Source organism: Schistocerca piceifrons, chromosome 8, assembly GCF_021461385.2.
Source record: "Schistocerca piceifrons isolate TAMUIC-IGC-003096 chromosome 8, iqSchPice1.1, whole genome shotgun sequence".
Lineage (NCBI taxonomy): Eukaryota > Metazoa > Arthropoda > Insecta > Orthoptera > Acrididae > Schistocerca > Schistocerca piceifrons.
Genome location: NC_060145.1, coordinates 133,967,096 through 133,990,675, shown reverse-complemented (window position 1 = coordinate 133,990,675; position 23,580 = coordinate 133,967,096). Strand labels below are relative to the sequence as shown.

At 47.1% G+C, this 23,580-nt stretch overlaps 3 protein-coding genes across 5 annotated transcripts in view; 2 read left to right on the top strand and 1 right to left on the bottom strand.

The window, feature by feature from the left end:
* LOC124711127 (cytospin-A) overlaps positions 1-23,580 on the bottom strand; it is a 936,320-nt gene that overhangs the window by 736,048 nt on the left and 176,692 nt on the right. The gene's annotated exons all lie outside the window — the stretch shown is intronic.
* On the top strand, positions 4,878-5,513 carry LOC124712128. Its single transcript, XM_047242427.1, has one exon. It carries the CDS (start codon positions 4,878-4,880, stop codon positions 5,511-5,513), a length of 636 nt encoding a protein of 211 aa, XP_047098383.1.
* Positions 5,574-6,674, top strand: LOC124712127 (cyclin-dependent kinase 11B-like). Its single transcript, XM_047242426.1, has one exon. It carries the CDS (start codon positions 5,574-5,576, stop codon positions 6,672-6,674), a length of 1,101 nt encoding a protein of 366 aa, XP_047098382.1.

Below are 23,580 nucleotides of genomic sequence, written 5' to 3'. Positions count from 1 at the left end.
TACAGCGCATACAGATAATTCCAACATGCTAGAAGTTCGTAAAAAATTGTTCGCATAACAAGAGTTCATGGGGACGCTATTGGATTGTGACATGCAGACATTCAAAGATACAGTGTGGAGAGTAGAAGTGAAGCAGTCATTAGAGCCCTGCCATAATCCAATTGTGCAATAAAAGGAGCCGAATCATTCTGAATCCAGAGTTAAGTTCTGTCAAATGATGCACTGAGACTGGCGGTCGTCACTTTGAACAACTGCTTCGTGGCACTGTTTTGGGACGATAACTTATTAAATCATGGGTGGTTTTATAAACATGTCAGCACCTGTCTTCTTGGGCTTAGAACTGTAACATCCTGTACCACATATACACTGAGAAGACTAAAGTCGCTGGATAGTGATATGTACATATAAAGGTGGCGTTAGTATGAAAGTATAGTTATAAAAAGGCATTGCATTGACGGATCTGTCATTTGTACTTAGTGATTCATGTGAAAAAGTTACCGATTTGATTATGGGCGCACGACGGGTATTAAAGTTTGAACGAGCAATGGTAGCTGTAGCTAGACACATGGGACATTTCATTTCGGAAATCGTTAACGAATTCAATGTTCCGAGATCCACAGTATCAAGTGTGTGTAGAGAATACCAAATTTCAGGCATTACCTCTCACCGCGGACGATGCGGTGACCGACGACCTTCACTTAACGACCGAAAGCTGCGGCGTTTTTATAGAGATGCCAGTGCTAGCAGACAAGCAACACTTCGTGAGAGAACCACACATCAATGTGGGACGTATGACGAACGTATCCGTTACCACATAGCGGCGAAATATGGCGTTAATGAACCTTGGCAGTAAATGACCGACGCGAGTGCCTTTGCTAACATCACATCGCCTGCAGCGTCTGTCCGGGCCTCGTGACCAAATGGGTTGGAGCCTAGGCGACTGGAAAACCGTGGCCTGGTTTGTTGAGTTCCGATTACAATTGAAAAGGGCTGACTGTAGTATTCGAGTATGGCGCAGACCCCACCAAGCCAGGGAGTCAAGTTGACAAAAACGCTCTGTCCAAGATGGTCGTTGCTCCACGAAGGCGTCTGCCGTGTTTACATGGAAAGAATTTGTCCTCTGGTACAACTGAAACGATCACTGACTGGAAATGGTTATGAACGGCTACTTTGAGACCATGTCGGTTGGATCCTGGACGAATAGAAAACCGTGGCCTGGTCAGATGACTCCCGATTTCAGTTGGGAAGAGCTGGTACCAGTGTTCTATTGTGGCCCAAATCCCACGAAGCCATGGATACAGGTTATCAATAAGGCAGTCTACAAGCTGCTGATGGCTCCATAATGGTGTGGGTTGTGTTTACATGGAGTGGCCTGCGCCCTTTAGTCTAACGGAACCGATCATTGACAAAATGATCATGATCGACTACCTGGAGACCATTTGCAGCTATTCATGGATTTCATGTTCCCAAAACAACGGGGGAATTTTTATGGATGACAATGCGCCATGTCACCGGGCCGCAAGTGTTTGCGGTTGGTTTGGTCACCAACGAAACATTTATGGGACATCATGGAGATGTCTGTTCGTGCACAAAATCTTGCACCGGCAACATTTTCGCAATTATGGAAGGCTAAAGAGGCAGCACTGATGATTATTTTTGCAAAGGATTTCCAACGACTTGTAGAGTCCATGCAACGTCGAGTTGCTGTACTACGCAGCTTAAAAGGAGGTCTTGCCCGATATTAGGAGGTATCCCATGGCTTTTATCATCTCAGTGCATAATTTTAACGCGATGGTTTGGGACACCGTTTATGTCTGTTTTTCTTGTTAAGAGCGACGTGTTGAGCTGTAGCTCTGCACGTTGCTGTTAACGGAAGGAAATCAAATGACGTTTCGGGAAAGTGATAGCACCGTTAATGTTTACAATCCTCGCACAAACGAAAAAATGGCTGACATCGAAATAAGTGTCCAAGGAATAGAAAAGCAACTGGAATCACTCAATAGAGGAAAGTCCACTGGACCTGATGGGATACCAATTCGATTCTACACAGAGTACGCGAAAGAACTTGCCCCCCTTCTAACAGCCGTGTACCGCAAGTCTCTAGAGGAACGGAGGGTTCCAAATGATTGGAAAAGAGCACAGATAGTCCCAGTCTTCAAGAAGGGTCGTCGAGCAAATGCGCAAAACTATAGACCTATATCTCTGACGTCAATCTGTTGTAGAATTTTAGAACATGTTTCTTGCTCGAGTATCATGTCGTTTTTGGAAACCTAGCATCTACTATGTAGGAATCAACATGGATTCCGGAAACAGCGATCGTGTGAGACCCAACTCACTTTATTTGTTCATGAGACCCAGAAAATATTAGATACAGGCTCCCAGGTAGATGCTATTTTTCTTGACTTCCGGAAGGCGTTCGCTAGAATTCCGCACTGTCGCCTGATAAAGTAAGAGCCTACGGAATATCAGACCAGCTGTGTGGCTGGATTGAAGAGTTTTTAGCGAACAGAACACAGCATGTTGTTATCAATGGAGAGACATCTACAGACGTTAAAGTAACCTCTGGCGTGCCACAGGGGAGTGTTATGGGACCATTGCTTTTCACAACATATATAAATGACCTAGTAGATAGTGTCGGAAGTCCCATGCGGCTTTTCGCGGATGATGCTGTAGTATACAGAGAAGTTGCAGCATTAGAAAATTGTAGCGAAATGCAGGAAGATCTGCAGCGGATAGGCACTTGGTGCAGGGAGTGGCAACTGACCCTTAACATAGACAAACGTAATGTATTGCGAATACATAGAAAGAAGGATCCTTAAATGTATGATTATATGATAGCGGAACAAACACTGGTAGCAGTTACTTCTGTAAAATATCTGGGAGTATGCGTGCGGAACGATTTGAAGTGGAATGATCATATAAAATTAATTGTTGGTAAGGCGGGTAGAAAATGTAGTCCATCAACAAAGGAGGTGGCTTACAAAACACTCGTTCGACCTATACTTGAGTATTGCTCATCAGTGTGGGATCCGTACCAGATCGGCCTGCGGAGGAGATAGAGAAGATCCAAAGAAGAGCGGCGCGTTTCGTCACAGGGTTATTTGGTAACCGTGATAGCGTTACGGATATGTTTAATAAACTCAAGTGGCAGACTCTGCAAGAGAGGCGCTCTGCATCACGGTGTAGCTTGCTCGCCAGATTTCGAGAGGGTGCGTTTCTGGATGAGGTATCGAATATATTGCTTCCCCCTACTTATACCTCCCGAGGAGATCGCGAATGTAAAATTAGAGAGATTAGAGCGCGCACGGAGGCTTTCAGACAGTCGTTCTTCCAGCCAACCATACGCGACTGGAACAGGAAAGGGAGATAATGACAGTGGCACGTAAAGTGCCCTCCGCCACACACCGTTGGGTGGCTTGCGAAGTATAAATGTAGATGTAGATGTAGAACTGATCTAATGGATACCGTCGGCATCGCTATGAGGCGCTTTTCAGACTATGCTGTTGTCTGTCTGAAGAGTGCAACTCCAGGAGACAGTAGCAAAGTGCAGAGAGACTTCCACGTGGTTAGAAGTAGTGCCAGGACGAAGTTGATCCCGAGCGTAAGTACATATAACGTAACATGCTAGGCACAGATAGGCGACGTAATCCACTACTGTACTGTGACACTGTTGATGACGAATCACTGGGAACAGTAACAACTGTTTAATGCCTATGAGTAGGCGTCGTAAGCGACCTGAAGCGAAATTTCCATACAGAGCAGCTAGTTGTCAGGCAGATTTTCATTGGAAGAATCGTGAGGAAATGTATTTCACACACGAATGAAGTCGATTATATAATACTTGTTTTAATGCTTGATGAGAAATGCTCATCAGTCTGGGACCCGTACGAAGTAACAAACAGAAGAGGCAGAGAAAATCCAACGACTGGCGGCGCGTTTCGTCGCGGGTTCCTTTTACTCGGCGCCAGAGCGTTACGGAGATGCCGAACTAACTCCACTGGCAGACTCTACAAGAGAGGCGTTGTAGCTCAAATAGAGGTATACTGTTGATATTCCGACGGAGAAATGTTCCGGGAAGAACCTGGGAACTAATTCTCTCTCACATAGGTTTCACAGAATGTCTACTCCGAGAAAACTCGAGAAATCAGAGGTAAAAGGAGTGCTGACCGATAATCTTCCCATGCACTAATCGCGAATGGAACAGGGAAGGGGATAGAGTGATACCAAAAGCAACCTCCGCCAGACACCCTACTGCGGCTTGCACAGTATACCGCGACGCACGGACGGTACGGCAGAGTGAGCGGCGCCTGGCTGCCGGATACCCGCACCACGGTGCGCGCCACGCCTGCTGCCCGGCAGGGGACGGGGAAGGAAACGAGATCGGCGCGCCGGTGACCGGAAGCCGGGGCGGCCACGTCCGCGCGCTGCGGAAGCGACACGGTGGCCGGCGGGCCGCCGCGCCAGCCAGCTCCTGCCCTCATCCGTCGCATACACCACGGCTGCATGCTGCACGTCTTCCGCAAGACGAAAATCGAATTTCCGACTCTGTTTCACGCTATAGTGTTTAAATGGTAAGGACTGATGGGCATTCACCTCCCCAATCAAATACAGCATCAGGAAAACAGATGTTCCAGTTTCTGATTTAACCAGAACAATCGCCATCTCCTTCAGTTAACATTTAGTAATGCATGCTTGTACGCATTTGTAACTTTAATTACGTTCAACTTAGAATTTTAAATAGCGCATTAATATACACATTACATCGACCTAGATAATACCATCATAAATAAATTAAAAAAAGACACCGGTGCAAGCAAGCATGCAAGCAAGACACCGGTGCAAGCAAGCATGCAAGCAAGACACCGGTGCAAGCAAGCATGCAAGCAAGACACCGGTGCAAGCAAGCATGCAAGCAAGACACCGGTGCAAGCAAGCATGCAAGCAAGACACCGGTGCAAGCAAGCATGCAAGCAAGACACCGGTGCAAGCAAGCATGCAAGCAAGACACCGGTGCAAGCAAGCATGCAAGCAAGACACCGGTGCAAGCAAGCATGCAAGCAAGACACCGGTGCAAGCAAGCATGCAAGCAAGACACCGGTGCAAGCAAGCATGCAAGCAAGACACCGGTGCAAGCAAGCATGCAAGCAAGACACCGGTGCAAGCAAGCATGCAAGCAAGACACCGGTGCAAGCAAGCATGCAAGCAAGACACCGGTGCAAGCAAGCATGCAAGCAAGACACCGGTGCAAGCAAGCATGCAAGCAAGACACCGGTGCAAGCAAGCATGCAAGCAAGACACCGGTGCAAGCAAGCATGCAAGCAAGACACCGGTGCAAGCAAGCATGCAAGCAAGACACCGGTGCAAGCAAGCATGCAAGCAAGACACCGGTGCAAGCAAGCATGCAAGCAAGACACCGGTGCAAGCAAGCATGCAAGCAAGACACCGGTGCAAGCAAGCATGCAAGCAAGACACCGGTGCAAGCAAGCATGCAAGCAAGACACCGGTGCAAGTAAGCATGCAAGCAAGACACCGGTGCAAGCAAGCATGCAAGCAAGACACCGGTGCAAGCAAGCATGCAAGCAAGACACCGGTGCAAGCAAGCATGCAAGCAAGACACCGGTGCATGCAAGCAAGACACCGGTGCAAGCAAGCATGCAAGCAAGACACCGGTGCAAGCAAGCATGCAAGCAAGACACCGGCGCAAGCAAGCATGCAAGCAAGACACCGGCGCAAGCAAGCAAGCAAGCAAGACACCGGCGCAAGCAAGCAAGCAAGCAAGCAAGACACCGGCGCAAGCAAGCAAGCAAGCAAGACACCGGCGCAAGCAAGCAAGCAAGCAAGACACCGGCGCAAGCAAGCAAGCAAGCAAGACACCGGCGCAAGCAAGCAAGCAAGCAAGCAAGCAAGCAAGCAAGACACCGGCGCAAGCAAGCAAGCAAGCAAGCAAGACACCGGCGCAAGCAAGCAAGCAAGCAAGCAAGACACCGGCGCAAGCAAGCAAGCAAGCAAGACATCGGCGCAAGCAAGCAAGACACCGGCGCAAGCAAGCAAGCAAGCAAGCAAGACACCGGCGCAAGCAAGCAAGCAAGCAAGACACCGGCGCAAGCAAGCAAGCAAGCAAGACACCGGCGCAAGCAAGCAAGCAAGCAAGACACCGGCGCAAGCAAGCAAGCAAGCAAGACACCGGCGCAAGCAAGCAAGCAAGCAAGACACCGGCGCAAGCAAGCAAGCAAGCAAGACACCGGCGCAAGCAAGCAAGACACCGGCGCAAGCAAGCAAGACACCGGCGCAAGCAAGCAAGACACCGGCGCAAGCAAGCAAGACACCGGCGCAAGCAAGCAAGACACCGGCGCAAGCAAGCAAGACACCGGCGCAAGCAAGCAAGACACCGGCGCAAGCAAGCAAGACACCGGCGCAAGCAAGCTAGACACCGGCGCAAGCAAGCTAGACACCGGCGCAAGCAAGCAAGACACCGGCGCAAGCAAGCAAGACACCGGCGCAAGCAAGCAAGACACCGGCGCAAGCAAGCAAGACACCGGCGCAAACAAGCAAGACACCGGCGCAAACAAGCAAGACACAGGCGCAAACAAGCAAGACACAGGCGCAAACAAGCAAGACACAGGCGCAAACAAGCAAGACACAGGCGCAAACAAGCAAGACACAGGCGCAAATAAGCAAGACACAGATGCAAATAAGCAAGACACAGATGCAAATAAGCAAGACACCAATGTAAATAAGCAAGACACCAATGTAAATAAGCAAGACACCAATGTAAATAAGCAAGACACCAATGTAAATAAGCAAGACACCAATGTAAATAAGCAAGACACCGATGTAAATAAGCAAGACACCGATGTAGATACTGCATCAATATACAAGGGACATTTCATTATAATGCACACAATGTTTTTTATTTACACGTTTTTCCCCAATACGTCTTTGCACTCCTTCAACGTCGTCTCCCTGCTTCTCTATGACGGAATCCCAACGTCTCTGAAGCTTTGTTACTCAATCTAGGACACCACTTCTGTTCGTCTGTCAAATGGCTCGGGTAACTGTGGTAAGAAGCTCTATCAGAGTAAGATAACGACGTCCGTGCATAGGTTTTTTCAGCTTCGGGAAGAAGTTTAAGTCTAGTGAAGTAATGTCTGGGCTGTAGGGACGATGCGGCAACAGTTCCCATCTGTATTTGCGCAGTTTTTGGGCTACAACATTGCCAATATGTGGGCGAGTATTAGTAATGAGGAGCCCAGCCACAAGCAACTGAGGTCAAGGTTTGTTGTTTTGTCTGTGCAGGCTCTGCATAAAGTTACGATAATACACTGCTGTGACAGTTGTTCCACATCTGTATCTGTCATGATCATTCCTTGGTGATCGTAAAAAAATCATCATTTATTTCAACTTTGATTGGGTGAGTCGACATTTTTTTGGACGAGGAGCTCTCCACTCATTGTAATGCGATTTCAACATCGGTTCGAAGTCTGCCAACCACTTTTCATCAAGATCGACCATTCGACACTAGAATCTTGACCTTCACGGTAGAATCGTTTAAGCAAGGTTGCAACGTCCAAACGTTTCTACTTCTCTTGAGCGATGTAACATTTTGAGATCATCTCGCAGAAATTTCTCTCTTCTTCAAACCATTTGTCAGAAAACGGAATACTGACGTTGGCGCTTTAGTGAGATCCTCATTAGTCGCACTGCTATTTTCAAGAGCGTCTGCCACTAGTTTCAGAATTCGTTGGTCTGTTGACGTTTTCGGCCTTCCGGCTCTTTTATTATCGTCTACGCTTTTACGACCACCACGGAAACAACCCAATGTGAAACTGCACTACGGTGCACTGTGGACTTACCACAAACATCACTTAAGGCACCGTGGATTTCTGTCGGATTTTTGCCGCATAAAGTTTGGAACTTATGTACGACCTCTTGTCTTCAGTCAGTCACAGTACCATGTACCCCTGCGGGGTACATTTCTACCTCTCGCCAATTTTATGTCAGAGTGCACAGCGAAAACAAACATACGTGCTTATTCCTCAATCTCCCAACTAAATGACGAAATTTTCATTGTTGTTGCATCAAGTAATGCACAATGCATTATTTATGAAATGTTCCTTGTAAATAATACATCAAATGAAACAGCAACTCAAATGATTTTCTTTGTATACGTGCGGGCACAGGGCAGAGTATGGAGCGCCAAGAGTGAATGAATAACGTGTTGGACGACTAAGTCTTTCAAGCGTAGCACCAAGCGATCAGTTGGGAAGGCTAGTCGTGAATTATAAATTCCAGTGATGTCTCTGTGGAGACTTGGGGGACGGTCACAGCTACATCTTTATCGTCTGCAGTTGTTAAAAGCTCTAAAGCCAACAATACAGTTTACGCGCCAACTTCGCAAACTACATACTGCTGCATGACGATGATTTTCTACATCGTGTCATTTTCAGCGATGAATCGACATTCCACCGACGTGGAAATCTGAACACACTATGTGCGCAGCTGGAGGTCAGCAAATCACCACGAAACTGTACAGCTGCAACGAGACTAAATTTAATATTTTTTGTGCCACATCCGGGTGGAAGATTTGTGGGTTTTTTTCGGTGAAGCAACTGTAACTGGTGCTTCTTACCTAAATACACCGTAAGTTTGCTTCTTTCCTCAACTGGAAGAAACTGAACCACAGAATTTAATTTGGCAGCAAGATGGTGTGCCGCCTCACTTCGGTAACCCAGTACGCGACATGTAAAACGACATTGTACCTGACCGGCTGGATTGGACGCAAGGGGCTGGATGACAGTTTCTTTTGCATGACCACGTTCACACACGATCTGGCGCCATGCGATTTTTACCTTCGGAGGTTCATAAAGGTCTACTAACTGACACTCTCTACCTAAGCAGCATTGGTGCAACAATTACTACAGGCATACTGACCGAAGTTGGGGAAGAAAACGCCTATGGACTTGGTATGTGACGAATGGTGCTCACACTGAAAACTTGCGAGAAGCTCTTTAATTTGATTTATTATTTGTAACTGTAAGTTGAACGTAATAAACGCCACAGAGCCTAAAAACCTGCATATTCATTTCGAAACACCCTGTATTTCCAATTCTTCTCGTCTCTACAAGAAGTCAGTCCGTCCATGTTAACCGGAAATTTTTAAAAACGAAACGTAGCCTGACAATCCAAGCATATTTCAAAAACATGCTGTGCGTTTACATGGGAGCTAAATTCGACTGTGGAAGTGGAAAACCAGCAGCTAGAACCCGAATTGCAGAAACGATTTTGGAACCTTCACATGACCAACCCGAAGCGGTATTGGGTGACAGGTTCATGAAATTCCATTTTAGGACGCCACGCATCTAATAATCGAAAATACTATGGGGAAGGCGAACCAAACATGGTGTTTTATTGACAGAACATTAGAAGACACAAATCCACTTAAGAGATTACTATAGTATGGACGATCGTAGTATAGGCAGAGTGTTGCTGCGTCGTATGGGATCCTTGCCAGGTTGATAGACGACATCGAAAAAGTTCAGAAAGGGGAGATGGTTTCGCATTACCGCAGAAACAGTAACAGAAACCACAGCTCGCAAGGAAAGATAGTCTGAAGCTGATTCGATGATACCTCTGCCAAGCACTTAAAGTGTGGATTTCAGAATAGTAGTGAAGATCTGGAACCCGTTAAGATATTCCCGTGTTATTCTCTCCCGCCAAATGCTGCAGTGTCAGGTTTCCAACTTCAGTCACTAAGCATAACAGATTACGCTTTCTCTATCTATGTTTCACCACGTTTTACTGTGTGGCCCGGAACTGTAGAAGCTGTCCCTGAACTTTTTTGTATCCACAGGTGAAAACTTCAGAAGTTTATAATGCGACGCATTAACGTGAGCTCTACTGATTGATGATCAGTCGAGGCATGTGGGACAAGTCAGCGTCAGCAACGAGGAGCGGCTGCCACTTCCGCTCGCTCTTAAAAAGAGTGACGGTGAAGGTATGTGACACTGGTTACCACACTCCTTGCACTTAGTGAAAACTACAGTAATAGCACTCTCGTCGCATTGTCAGTTTCCTTACGACGTAAATGGACCTAAGGAGAATCAATGACAGAAAAGTTTTTGTTCCTTGAATAAACTTTATTATGTCGCTCAGATAATGTTCCGACCACTACGGTCGCAGGTTCGAATCCTGCCTCGGGCATGGATGTGTGTGCTGTCATAAGGTTAGTTAGATTTAAGTAGTTCTAAGTCTAGGGGACTGATGACCTCAGAAGTTAAGTCCCATAGTGCTCAGAGACATTTGAACCATTTTAATGTTCCGGAAGTCGAGAAACCCGAGTTCAGTTTTAAGAGGCGATGAAATGTTATTCAATCTCGACATTGGCTAAGCAGTAAAAGAAACTAAGGAGGAAAATACAGGGAGTTACAAAAAGGTACGGCCAAACTTTCAGGAAACATTCCTCACACACAAATAAAGAAAAGATGTTATGTGAACATGCGTCCGGAAACGCTTAATTTCCATGTTAGAGCTCATTTTAGTTTCGTCAGTATGTACTGTACTTCCTCGATTCACCGCCAGTTGGCCCAATTGAAGGACGGTAATGTTGACTTCGTTGCTTGTGTTGACATGCGACTCATTGCTCTACAGTACTAGCATCAAGCACATCAGTACGTAGCATCATCAGGTTAGTGTTCATCACGAACGTGGTTTTGCAGTCAGTGCAATGTTTACAAATGCGGAGTTGGCAGATGCCCATTTGATGTATGGATTAGCACGGGGCAATAGCCGTGGCGCGGTACGTTTGTATAGAGACAGATTTCCAGAACGAAGGTGCCCCGACAGGAAGACGTTCGAAGCAATTGATCGGCGTCTTAGGGAGCACGGAACATTCCAGCCTATGACTCGCGACTGGGGAAGACCTAGAACGACGAGGACACGTGAACTGGACGAGGCAATTCTTCGTGCACTTGACGATAACCCTAATGTCAGCGTCAGAGAAGTTGCTGCTGTACAAGGTAACGTTGACCACGTCACTGTATGGAGAGTGCTACGGGAGGACCAGTTGTTTCCGTACCGTGTACAGCGTGTGCAGGCACTATCAGCAGCTGATTGGCCTCCACGGGTACACTTCTGCGAATGGTTCATCCAACAATGTATCAATCCTCATTTCAGTGCAAATGTTCTCTTTACGGATGAGGTTTCATTCCAACGTGATCAAATTATAAATTTTCACAATCAACATGTGTGGGCTGACGAGAATCCGCACGCAGTTGTGCAATCACGTCATCAACACTGATTTTCTGTGAACGTTCGGGCAGGCATTGTTGGTGATGTCTTGATTGGGCCCCATGTTTTTCCACCTTCGCTCAATGGAGCACATTATCATGATTTCATACGGGATACTCCTGTGCTGCTAGAACATGTGCGTTTACAGGTACGACACAACATGTGGTTCATGCACGATGGAGCTCCTGCACATTTCAGTCGAAGTGTTCGTACGCTTCTCAACGACAGATTCGGTGAGCGATGGATTGGTAGAGGCGGACCAATTACATGGCCTCCACGCTCTCCTTAACCCAACACTCTTGACTTTCATTTATGGGGGCAGTTGAAAGCTCTTGTCTAGGGAACCCCGGTACTAAATGTAGAGACTCTTCGTGCTCGTATTGTGGACGGCTGTGATACAATACGCCATTCTCCACGGCTGCATCAGCGCATCAGGGATTCCATGCGACGGAGAGTGGATGCATGTATCCTCGCTAACGGAGGACATTTTGAACATTTCCTGTAACAAAGTGTTTGAAGTCACGCTGGTAAGTTCTGTTGCTGTGTGTTTCCATTCCATGATTAATGTGATTTGAAGAAGTAATAAAATGAGCTCTAACATGGAAAGTAAGCGTTTCCGGACACATGTCCACATATATTTTCTTTCTTTGTGTGTGAGGAATGTTTCCTGAAAGTTTGGCCGTACCTTTTTGTAACACCCTGTATGTGGGGGAATGAAGATCAGGGGAAAAATATTAAAATTTGAGGCTCGCCGATTGCAGGTCCATCAGCCAAGGACGTGGAGGGGTAGTTGAATGGAAATCATAGCGCCTTGGAAAGAGATTGCAAGATGAACAAAAGCAGAAGTAGGAGCGGGGTACTGGGTTGTGATCGAATTTAAATAAGGCGACGCTGAGAGAATAACATTAGGAAACGAGAATAAAAACCGGTGGGCGAGTTTTTGTATTTGGGCAGGGGAGTAATGACGGTTGAAGTAGAGATGATGCAAAATGAAAACTGTCAATAGCAAAGGAAGGCGTTTATGAGTAAGAAAAATTTGTTACGAACTAACGAATTTTAGTTTTAGCAATTCATTCCTTGTCTGAGGTAAGCTTTGGCGATTGTGATACGTGGACGATTGACATTCCGAACAATAAGAAGGATGTGATGCTACAGACAAACGCCAACAAACAGCAACATCTGTTAGTGTTTAAATTAGTGAAACGAAATTTTATTAGACATTACTTTGATATGTTACAGTGAAGTGAAGTAGATCTTTATATGTCTGAGTACATGTTGTTTAGTAGTGGCCAGGCGCGTCATACATGTTACGGGCCCGCGCCATCTTAGATCACCCTGGTGCCACTTGCAAACGAATTACGTTTCGCCTTTCGGTTAGACGGACAAGTGGGTCGAGAGCATTGCTTCGCGGCGCGGCTCGTGCTACACAGAGTGGAGGTCCAGCGTGTGTCAGCCGTGAGTTTGGCCGCACCGCGCTGCGCCTGGCCGCCCTGCGGATCACGCCCGCGGCGTTCTGAAGCGGAACGCCGAGGTCGATGAACGGCCCTGCGGAAGGAGCCAGCGACCTGCTGCCGCCGCCGCCGCCGCCGCCGCCTGCGGTCCGCTACCAGCGCAGGCACCGGCCCGGGACGCACGCACGCCGCGCCACCTGCTCTTTGATGGCACACGGGCCCAGCAGCAAGCAATCAAGCGCAGATGATTACCGAACACCCAAGTGCAGCATACCCCAAGCCCAAATTTGTCACCGCCGGTATCATGACATCAAAAACTGCACGAATCCCCTGCATGTCATCGCAAATCACTTGCGCCACCACATCCCGAAATGACACCAACCACCGCCAAATATTTATCAAAAAGACGTATGACCAACGAGACCGAACTACGTTTACAAAGGAAGTACGTACGGTCATGAATCCTAGTAAAGCTATTCGGATGTTGGAGAACACATGAGCACAAAAATGGAAGGAGGACGTCAGCGACCGGCACGTCACGCTCTCTTCTAGGAGGGACCGACGCTGTGCCGCATAAATGCAAATTCTGAGGAAGATCACTTCAACTGCTTTACTGGCCATTACAACTGCTACACCATGAAGACGACGTGCTACAGACGCGAAATTTAACCGACAGGAAGAAGATCCTGTGATATGCGTATGATTAGCTTTTCAGAGCATTCACACAACGTTGGCGCCGGTGGCTACACCTACAATACAAAGTGCTGACATGAGGAAAATTTCCTACAGATTTCTAGTACACAAACAGCAGTTGACCGGCGTTCCCTGGTGAAACGTTGTTGTGATGCCTCGTGTAAGGAGGGGAAATGCATTCCATCACGTTTCGGACTTTGATAAAGGTCGGATTGTAGCCTATCGCGATTGCTGTTTATCGTATCGCGACATTGCTGCTCGCGTTGGTCGAGATCCAATGACTGTTAGCAGAATATGGAATCGGTGGGTTCAGGAGGGTAATACGGAACGCCGTGCTGAATCCCAACGGCCTCGTATCACTAGCAGTCGAGATGACAGGCATCTTATCCGCATGGCTGTAACGGATCATGCAGCCACGTCTCGATCCCCGAGTCAAGAGGTGGAGACGTTTGCAAGACAACAACCATCTGCACGGACAGTACAACGACGTTTGCTGCAGCATGGACAATCAGCTCGGAGACCATGGCTGCGGTTACACTTGACGCTGCATCACAGACACGAGCGCCTGCGATAGTGTACTCAACGACGAACCTGGGTCCACGAATGGCAAAACGTCATTTTTTCGGATGAATCCAGGTTCTGTTTACAGCATCATGATGGTCGCATCCGTGTTTGGCGACATCGCGGTGAACGCACATTGAATGCGTGTATTCGTCATCGCCATACTGGCGTGTCACCCGGCGTCTCTGTCATTTTGTTCGCATTAACGGGACTTTCAACAGTGGACGTTACATTTCAGATGTGTTACAACCTGTGGCGTTACCCTTCATTCGATCCCTGCCACACCCTACATTTCAGCAGGATAATGCACGACCTCATGTTGCAGGTCCTGCACGCGCCTTTCTGGATACAGAAAATGTTCGACTGCTGCCCTGTCCAGCACATTCTCCAGATATCTCACCAATTGAAAACGTCTGGCCAACGGTGGCCGAGCAACTGGCTCGTCACAATACGCCTGTCACTACTCTTGATGAACTGTGGTATCGCGTTGAAGGTGTACACGCCATCCAAGCTCTGTTTGACTCAATGCCCTTGCGTATTAAGGCCGTTATTACGGCCAGAGATGGTTGTTCTGGGTACTGATTTCTCAGGATCTATGCACCCAAATTGCGTGAAAATGTAATCACATGTCACTTCTAGTATACTATATTTGTCTCATGAATACCCGTTCATCATCTGCATTTCTTCTTGGTGTAGCAATTTTAATGGCCAGTAGTGTACTTTTGGTGGGTGTCCGAATTCTACCTATAATTAGTTCATTATTACCACGAAGTGTGTATTACTCCGATGTTTCCGTAATATGCAACCTGTTTGTTCACCACTGCCACACTCCTTCGACCCTTTTTTTCCACCTGCCTGTACAGGACTGTTTTCTACAAGCTGAGCGTCTCGTCTATTCCCGCTTTCTCAGAGCATTCGGCAACAGGGAAAATGAACTAAAAATTCGGGCGCTTATAAAAGGGGTGAATGCTTTAAAGTGTCTCGTAAATCGGTGCCATGGTTTACGATCTTGATAAGTCGTCTACAGATTCTTTCTAGGTGATTTTGAGATATCGGGAAAATCAAACGGTTCTAGGTAACATTTTGCAAAAATGGAAACCACAATCTCTACGTCCTGGTACGAAGTAGAGCAGTCTCATCTCCAACCGGTATCTAAAATTCATACACGAAACTGAACATAGTTTGGGACAAGCATCAACACCACCGTCGCGACAGTTGTATGCATAAAAACGTGAAAAATAATTAGCTGTGATATTGAAGACTGCATCTTCATTGCTGAATTGAACGACGATGCCGTTATTTCTCCGAGAACGTTTTGCTCATGACCTGACACAGGCTCTGGCTTATTCGATTGGGGTGTTGGAAGACCTGATCCAGGCGAATCTCTCAGCTGCTGGAGAACCGCCTGATGTGTGGTCTTCACGAGCAGTTTGCCACAATGCGGCAGGCAGGCTGCGTGCCGACTTATCAACACAGGCTGGTCGGCGACGCCCAGGTGGCAGAGGGAGTCCTCGTCTCGCGCCCGTGTTGTTTGTATAATCTAGCTGCAGGTAAATTTTGATTTGTTACTTTCATTTGCTCAGCCAACATTATCTCTAGACGTTTTTTGAACGATGGATCTTATTTAATGGAGGATGCAGAAAAAATGTAATAAACGGAAATAATACAGGTTTCATAAGTATGCGAAAATAATGGTGCTAATCACTGTCTTTAAGTGAAAACAATTTGAGTTTATGGAATCTCGAACCAGAGTTGTTACTGAATTCGTGGCTCCCTAGCAGGTAGAACTCAGCATGTCGTTAATGGGACGATATCGACGGCGGACTGTGCAATGATCTTTAGACGGTGTGTGCTGCTCCCAAACGTATGTTAACTAATATATTGCGCATAAATCTGTGGAGTGGTCCATTATTGTACGATTACGCTAACTCTGTTATAACCCTGGAAACAGTACCAATTGTAGAACATCTGGAAGTAACTGACCAGAGGGATCAATCGTGTGATAACCAAATTACTTGCAGGGAAAGCAGATGCCAGGCCGAGAGTCATTGCATGAATGAAATGTAACTCATCCTTAAAATACGTGGCTTACTGCGAGCAACTTAAGTATTTCTCGTTACTGTGGAACTCTAACCAAGTGGCTTCAAGGAAGTCGACAGGGCAGAGCCCACTAAGAGTGGTGTGGTTTATCAGGAATTCGCTTGGAAACCGCTAGAGTGTGACAGAGATCAACGAAATCCAGCCGCAGACGTTGAAAGGTGGGCGTTGAGCATTACAAAATATTTTGCTCTTCAAATTCTGAGTTAGTAGGTTTGTAGAGGAATCAAATAACTTTGTCTCTCCTCCTCTTCCCTACCCTGCCCATTTACCAATACATCGAATGAAATAACGATGAGAAAAAATTTAAGAAATTAAATTAACACGGAGGCTTACCGACAATTTCTCTTTCCATGTACCACTCACGAATGATACATGAAAGGGGGGAAAAGTGGTGGGGGGGAGTGATAATGGTACCAGACGTTTTCCACAGCAAACCATAATACGGTTCGCGGAGTACAGATGTAATGGTACAGTCATTCGGTTGCACATAACAATTCTCCCTTCCCCGATGTGTGATGCTCAGCTACATAACGCTATAATTAATGTGTCTACAGTTCCAGTCTGAGTCTTCATACAAATGGTGAAAGCGGTCAGTAATGGTGATTTTGTTGGCACAAATGGTATATCATGCTACAGTTACAGGATACATTTATGCATCACGGCACACAATGCCCATTGTTATAGCCAGTTTTGGCGAACAAGTGTGTGTTTCTTCTGTTGTTTGTTATTAAACTACTGTGATTGTTCTTTTAAGAAGTTCCAAATTACTGATTTTCCAATGCTACACAACCGATTTTAAATGGTTCTACAGAGAGAAAAGCAGACTGGCGCGGGGCCCTCTGACCTCTGTGGCCGCTCTATCTGACCATGTCGATCGACCTGATGACCAGGTAACTACTGGCCCAGCCACTGGTACAATGCACGCGGGGTGCTACGAGGACGCAGGGAAGCCTCCACCTTCGTCCACGGTTGGTATGAAGATACCGTTAAACATGTACAGCCAGAACATCGCATTGAGATTTCTTCAACGAAAAATGGACGAACAACCCTGTCGTCCTAAATCTCGCGCCACATCTCGAGTTTCTCCGCACGTTGACTTTACCGTCGACATCCTATATCGTCGACTGCTATGCAGCCGGTACTTGACAATTTGTTCGTTTCAACCACTAACTCCTATACCTCGGCTGAAAAAAACTGTGCAGTAAGAAAATCAGAAACCATGTACATTGAGGCGAGGGAGGAAGGGAAGGGAAGGGAAGGAACTAGCAATATCAGCTGTATCGGGAATTTATGCGAAATCCGCGGTGAGGAGTGAAATGTGTGCCAGATCGGGACTCGAAGCCAGAATCTCCTTCTTACTAGTCAGTTGTGTTAACCACTTCGTGAACAGACACCACGCATTCAAATAAAACCAGATTCTCGTGCACGTTCAGTGCCCACTGAAGAACAATTCCCGGTGGTCAGAATCGTCTTCGGTCAAAGTTTGTATGGATGCCACGTATTACCTGCTCTGGCGGACACTCATTTGCGTAGAGATGTTCTTGCGTTGTCTACGAACCTGTTTTTTCGAGTTTTTGGGGCCACGGTATTTTATGTTATCCGCGTTCGGGGCGTTGTATTACAAACAAACGGTTCATTCGGGGTGGAACAACTCCCAGCCAACGCAGTGTCATTTTGTTCTTAGTTAGTTAATGTCATTTCTTTTTTAATCAGTCCATCTCTCTGATAACAAAAGAAATTAGTGACGGCTTCTATAATTTTTGAAGGAACTTACACTGAAGAGCCAAAGAAACTGGTACACCTGCCTAATATCGTGTAGTGCCCCGCGAGCAAGCAGGAGTGCCGCAACACGACGTGGAACGGACTCGACTAATGCCTGAAGTAGTGCTGGAGGGAACTGACACCATGAATCCTGCGGGGCTGTCCATAAATCCAATAGAGTACGACGAGGTGGAGATCTCTTCTGAACAGGACGTTGCAAGGCATCTCAGATATGCTCAATAATGTTCATGTCTGGGGATTTTGGCGGCCAGCGGAAGTCTTTAAACTCAGAACAGTGTTCCTGGAGCCAATCTGTGGCAATTCTGGACCTGTGGGGTGTCGCACTGTCCTCCTGTAACTGCCCAAGTCCGTCGGAATATACAATGGACATGAATGGACGCAGGTAATCAGAAAGGATGCTTATACACGTATCATTTCTCAGAGTCATGTCTAAACGCATAAGGCTCCACTCCAACTGCACACACCCCGTATCATTACAGAGCCTCCACCAGCTTGAGCAGTCCCCTGCTGACATGCATGGTCCATGGATTTATGAGGTTTTTTCCATAATCGTGTACGTCCATCCGCTCGATACGATTTGAAACGAGATTCCTTCGACCAGGCAACATGTTTCTAGTCATTAACAGTCCAATGTCAGTGTTGACGGGCCCAAGCGAGCCATGAAGCTTTGTGTCGCACAGTTATGAAGGGTACACGAGTGGTCCTTCGCTCCGAAAGCTGATATCGATGACGTTTCGTCGAATGGTTCGTACGCTGATACTTGTTGATTGCCCAGTATTGAAATCTGCAGAAATTTGAACGTGACAGAATTGCAACCGTTCCGCAACGATACTCTCCAGTCGTCGTCGGTCCCGTTCTTGCAGGTTCTTTTTCCGGCCGGAGCGATGTCGGAGATTTGATGTTTTACCGGATATCTGATATTCACGGTACACACGCGAACTGGTCGTAGGGGAAAATCCCCACTTCATCGCTACCTCGGAGATGCTGTGTCCCATCGGTCGTGCGCAGACAGTAACACGACGTTCAAACTCACTTAAATCTTGATAACCTGCCATTGTAGAAGCAGTAATCGATCTCAGAACTGCGCCAGACATCTTTGTCTCATACAGGCGTTGCCGACCGCAGCGTCGTATTCTGCCTATTTACATATCTCTGGATTTGAATAAGCATGCCTGTACCAGTTTCTTTAGCGCTTCAGTGTATGACTAACCCCGTACAGCAGGAGCAATGGCAGCCAGTTCGCTACTGTCCGAAGGGCGTTGGAAATGCTCAAAACGTCGAGTTCGATTTACAGCAGACCATGAGTCAGTCGTAGAGAAGACTGGAAACGTGCTAACGACCTCTCCCTGCGCAGTGCCTTGAACCTCGAGCTCCGGCCGATGCGTCGCCGTGACCTCGGCGTGCCGCCCTTTTTGCCGGCGCGCCCCCATGGGGACGGGCCGTACATCAGCGGACAGGTCCCTATTAATAGCGGTGGCTGCGGGTAGCGCCCACCGACTGCAAGGTCGGCGTCCCGACCCGCGGGCCGCGGGCCCGGCAGCCATTAGCATGCGCCGGCACAGGCGCACGGCAGACGCACGGCCAACTGGCCGAGGTACCGTTGCGACACCTGCCGTGGCGGCCGCGGCACGACGCTGGCTGGACGGCTGGCTAGCTGCCCTCTGGCCTCCACCGCGGCCACGGACACTTCTCGCTCGGAATGGCTGTTACGCCACCGACGCTTTCCGTGCCACCATCGTCACGTTCACATTGTAATATTTCTGGCTTAGTCAGCCATCATACACTACTGGCCATTAAAATTGATACACCAAGAAGAAATTCAGATGATAAACGGGTATCCATTGGACAAATATATTATACTAGAACTGAAATGTGATCACATTTTCACGCAATTTGGGTGCATAGATCCTGAGAAATCAGTACCCAGAACAACCATCTCTGGCCGCAATAACGGCCTTGATACGCAAGGGCATTGAGTCAAACAGAGCTTGGATGGCGTGTACACCTTCAACACGATACCACAGTTCATCAAGAGTAGTGACAGGCGTATTGTGACGAGCCAGTTGCTCGGCCACCGTTGGCCAGACGTTTTCAATTGGTGAGATATATGGAGAATGTGCTGGACAGGGCAGCAGTCGAACATTTTCTGTATCCAGAAAGGCTCGTACAGGACCTGCAACATGAGGTCGTGCATTATCCTGCTGAAATGTAGGGTGTCACAGGGATCGAATGAAGGGTAAAGCTACGTGTCGTAACACATCTGAAATGTAACGTCCACTGTTCAAAGTGCCGTCAATGCGAACAAGAGGTGACCGAGACGTGTAACCAATGGCACCTCATACCATCACGCCGGGTGATACGCCAGTATGACGATGACGAATACACGCTTCCAATGTGCGTTCACCGCGATGTCGCCAAACACTGATGCGACCATCATGATGTAGTAAACAAAACCTGGATTCATCCGAAAATATGACGTTTTGCCATTTGTGCACCAAGGTTCGTCGTTGAGTACACCATCGCAGGCGCTCCTGTCTGTGATGCAGCGTGAAGTGTAACCGTAGCCATGGTCTCCGACCTGATGTCCATGCTGCTGCAAACGTCATCGCACTGTTCTTGCAGATGGTTGTCGTCTTGCAAACGTCCCCATCTGTCGACTCAGGGATCGAGACGTGGCTGCACGATCCGTTACAGCCATGCGGATAAGATGCCTGTCATCTCGACTGCTAGTGATACGAGGCCGCTGGGATCCAGCACGGCGTTCCGTATTACCCTCCTGAACCCACCGATTCCATATTCTGCTAACAGTCATTGAATCTCGACCAACGCGAGCAGCAACGTCGCGACACGATAAACCGCAATCGCAATAGGCCACAATCCGACCTTTATCGAAGTCGGAAACGTGATGGTACGCATTTCTCCTCCTTACATGAGGCATCACAACAACGTTTCACCAGGCAACGCCGGTCAACTGCTGTTTGTGTATGAGAAATCTGTTGGAAACTTTCCTCATGTCAGCACATTGTAGGTGTCGCCGCTGGCGCCAACCTTGTGTGAATGCTCTGAAAAGCTAATCATTTGCATATCATAGCATCTTCTTCCTGTCGGTTAAATTTCGCGTCTGTAGCACGTCATCCTCCTGGTGTAGCAAGTTTAATGGCCAGTAGTGTATTAGGCTCCAAGAAGCTGTTCCCAGAGCAGTGGAGATGCAAGAAGTATATAGATGACGAAATGTGGTGTGAGGTACCTCTGACAGATGTTACATTCGGTACCATTCCCGTGGGAAAGACCGCCTTCATAATGCTACTGCTCTGTGATTGGCTGCTGTGTTCGGAGCAAGGGCGCCAAAACGTTAAAATATAGTTATTACTTAAACTACTCATTGGAATGACTTGAGTTTTTAATATAAATATCTCTCTACATCCGACTATCAATCAGTCATTGTAGAATTATTAAAAACAATTTAAATCAAAAACAAAAGGCTGATGAAATTGCAGACGAAGCACTTCGGAAGCGTTCGGATCACGCCTTTTCTGGTATGGCGCGAGAAATGTTTCGGGCTGTTCGTCACTCTGGATCAGGCAGTCGAGATGTACAGTCATGTTGCCTGTGGCAGGGTGTGTTTGCCAGTATTGAGTATTAAAAGATTCACTCCGGTAGTCATGAGGCAGTCACGTGCCAGAAATAGTGTAAAGATACATTTTCGTAAACATTGTGTTTGGTCATGTACTTTGCTGTATCAGAAGGTGGTGTATTAAGAACAATTAGTCTTCTCGTGTGGCTATGTTAAAATATGCGAGTGGCATCCCAAAGAAGTGATACATTATTTCAGAACAGAACCTCGCTAGAAGTCAGTTTCGGCCTCAAGATACAGAACCTACGACCTGCGTGCTGTTTTCTGCGCTGAGGGACATCAACTTGAAGACAGCAGGTTAGTGAACTATAACAGAACCTTCGTATTCCACACAGTGCAGTGGAAACAACTAGGCACCTCACGTGTACTGCATGCGCAGAACAAATGTGCTCAGTGACACGGCATCTGCAGGTAGAGGAGGATGATCCTTATTAACACCAACAACCAATTCATTCTTCCTATCTTGCCGTAACATTCGAGACGGATTTATCGTCATGTTTCCACAGTGACAGAAGAAATGGCGGTCTAGAACTGCTAACATTTATGACTATTCGTAGCCGTTATATTGTCACTTAAGGTGGCAAAAGTCACGGGACAGCGACATGCGCATATACAGATGGCAGTAATACCGCGTACACAAGGTATATAAAGGCAGTGCATTGGCAGAGCTGTCTCAGGTGATTCATGGTGAAAGGTTTCCGACGTCATTATGACCGCACAACGGGAAGTAAGAGACTCTTAACGAGGAATGATAGAGCTAGACGCATGGAACATTGCATTTCGGAAATCGTTAAGCAAGTCAATATTACAAGACCCACAGTGTCAAAAGAGAAATTTCAGACATTACCTCTCACCACGGGTAACCGCAGTGGCCGACAAGCTTCACTTAACGAACGAGAACAGCGGCGTTTGTGTAGAGATGTCAGCAACATTGCGTGAAACAACTGCAGAAATCAACGTCGGACGTACGAGAAACTTAACTGTTAGGAAATGTTGGCCAAATCGGGCGTTAATGGGCCATGGCAACAACCGACCGACGTGAGTACCTTTGCTACCAGCACGACATCGCCTGCAGCGTCTCTCCTGAGCTGGTGACCATATCGGTTGGGCCCCAGACAACTGGAAAATTGAGGCCTGGATTAACGAGTCGCGACTTCAGTCGGTAAGAGCTGATGGTAGGATTCGAGTATGCCGCAGACCCCACGAAGCCACGGACCCAGGTTGTAAACAAGGCGCTGTGCTCCATAACAGTCTGCGCTGTGTTCACGTAGAATGGATTGGGTCCTCTGTTATGTTCAGTTAATTGGAGACAGTCTGCAACCATTTATGGACTTCATGTTTCCAAACAACGCTAGAGTGTTTAGACAATGTTATATGTCAGCAGGCCACAATTGTGCACGATTCCTTTACAAGAAATTACTTAATATTGGTTTAGCAGATGTCAATATCATCTTAACGGAAGTCTAATGCCGTGAAATATCGAAACATGTACATCAAATTTTTGTGCTACCAGCAAAGTACATACATAAAAGTGTACGGAAAGTATGACTAAGATACAGGTTGGCTATAATTAAAATTTCGCTACTTGAGCGGTCTACCCAGCGGGAGGCCCTCGTCACACGCCATTATTATTATTATTATTATTATTATTATCATTATCATCTAAACAGTAGACAGTGCTCAGTCTACAAAGCTTGAAGTAGCGTAAGTTTAATTGTAACCTATCTGTGTACGGAGAGGTTTTACACTACTAAAAAAACTCACTTCTTCGAACCCTTAATTGTCCCCGTTATGAAGCGCAAGTTTGAAATTTGCCTCAGAGACGTCTACAACATCCATAATGGTGCGAAACTGTGGCTCCCTGCAACGTCCCCCTCGGGCTCGGCGACGTTTGAAAAAGAAAAAGCCAGAGCTCAGAAGTTCGTGTGAGGTTAAAGACGGGTTAATTATATCACATTGGCACCAAATTTGACAACAATCTGTAGCGTCGCCAAGTTTGTTCCGAGCGAACGTTCGTTTTAGGATAGCTAGCTGCATGTAACTTCGGACATCTGCCGGCCTAACCGGGAGCAC

Excerpts from the sequence above, each read along its gene's own strand:
- LOC124712128 (XM_047242427.1), top strand. The coding sequence starts at position 4,878 with ATGCAAGCAAGACACCGGTGCAAGCAAGCATGCAAGCAAGACACCGGT.
- LOC124712127 (XM_047242426.1), top strand. The coding sequence starts at position 5,574 with ATGCAAGCAAGACACCGGTGCAAGCAAGCATGCAAGCAAGACACCGGT.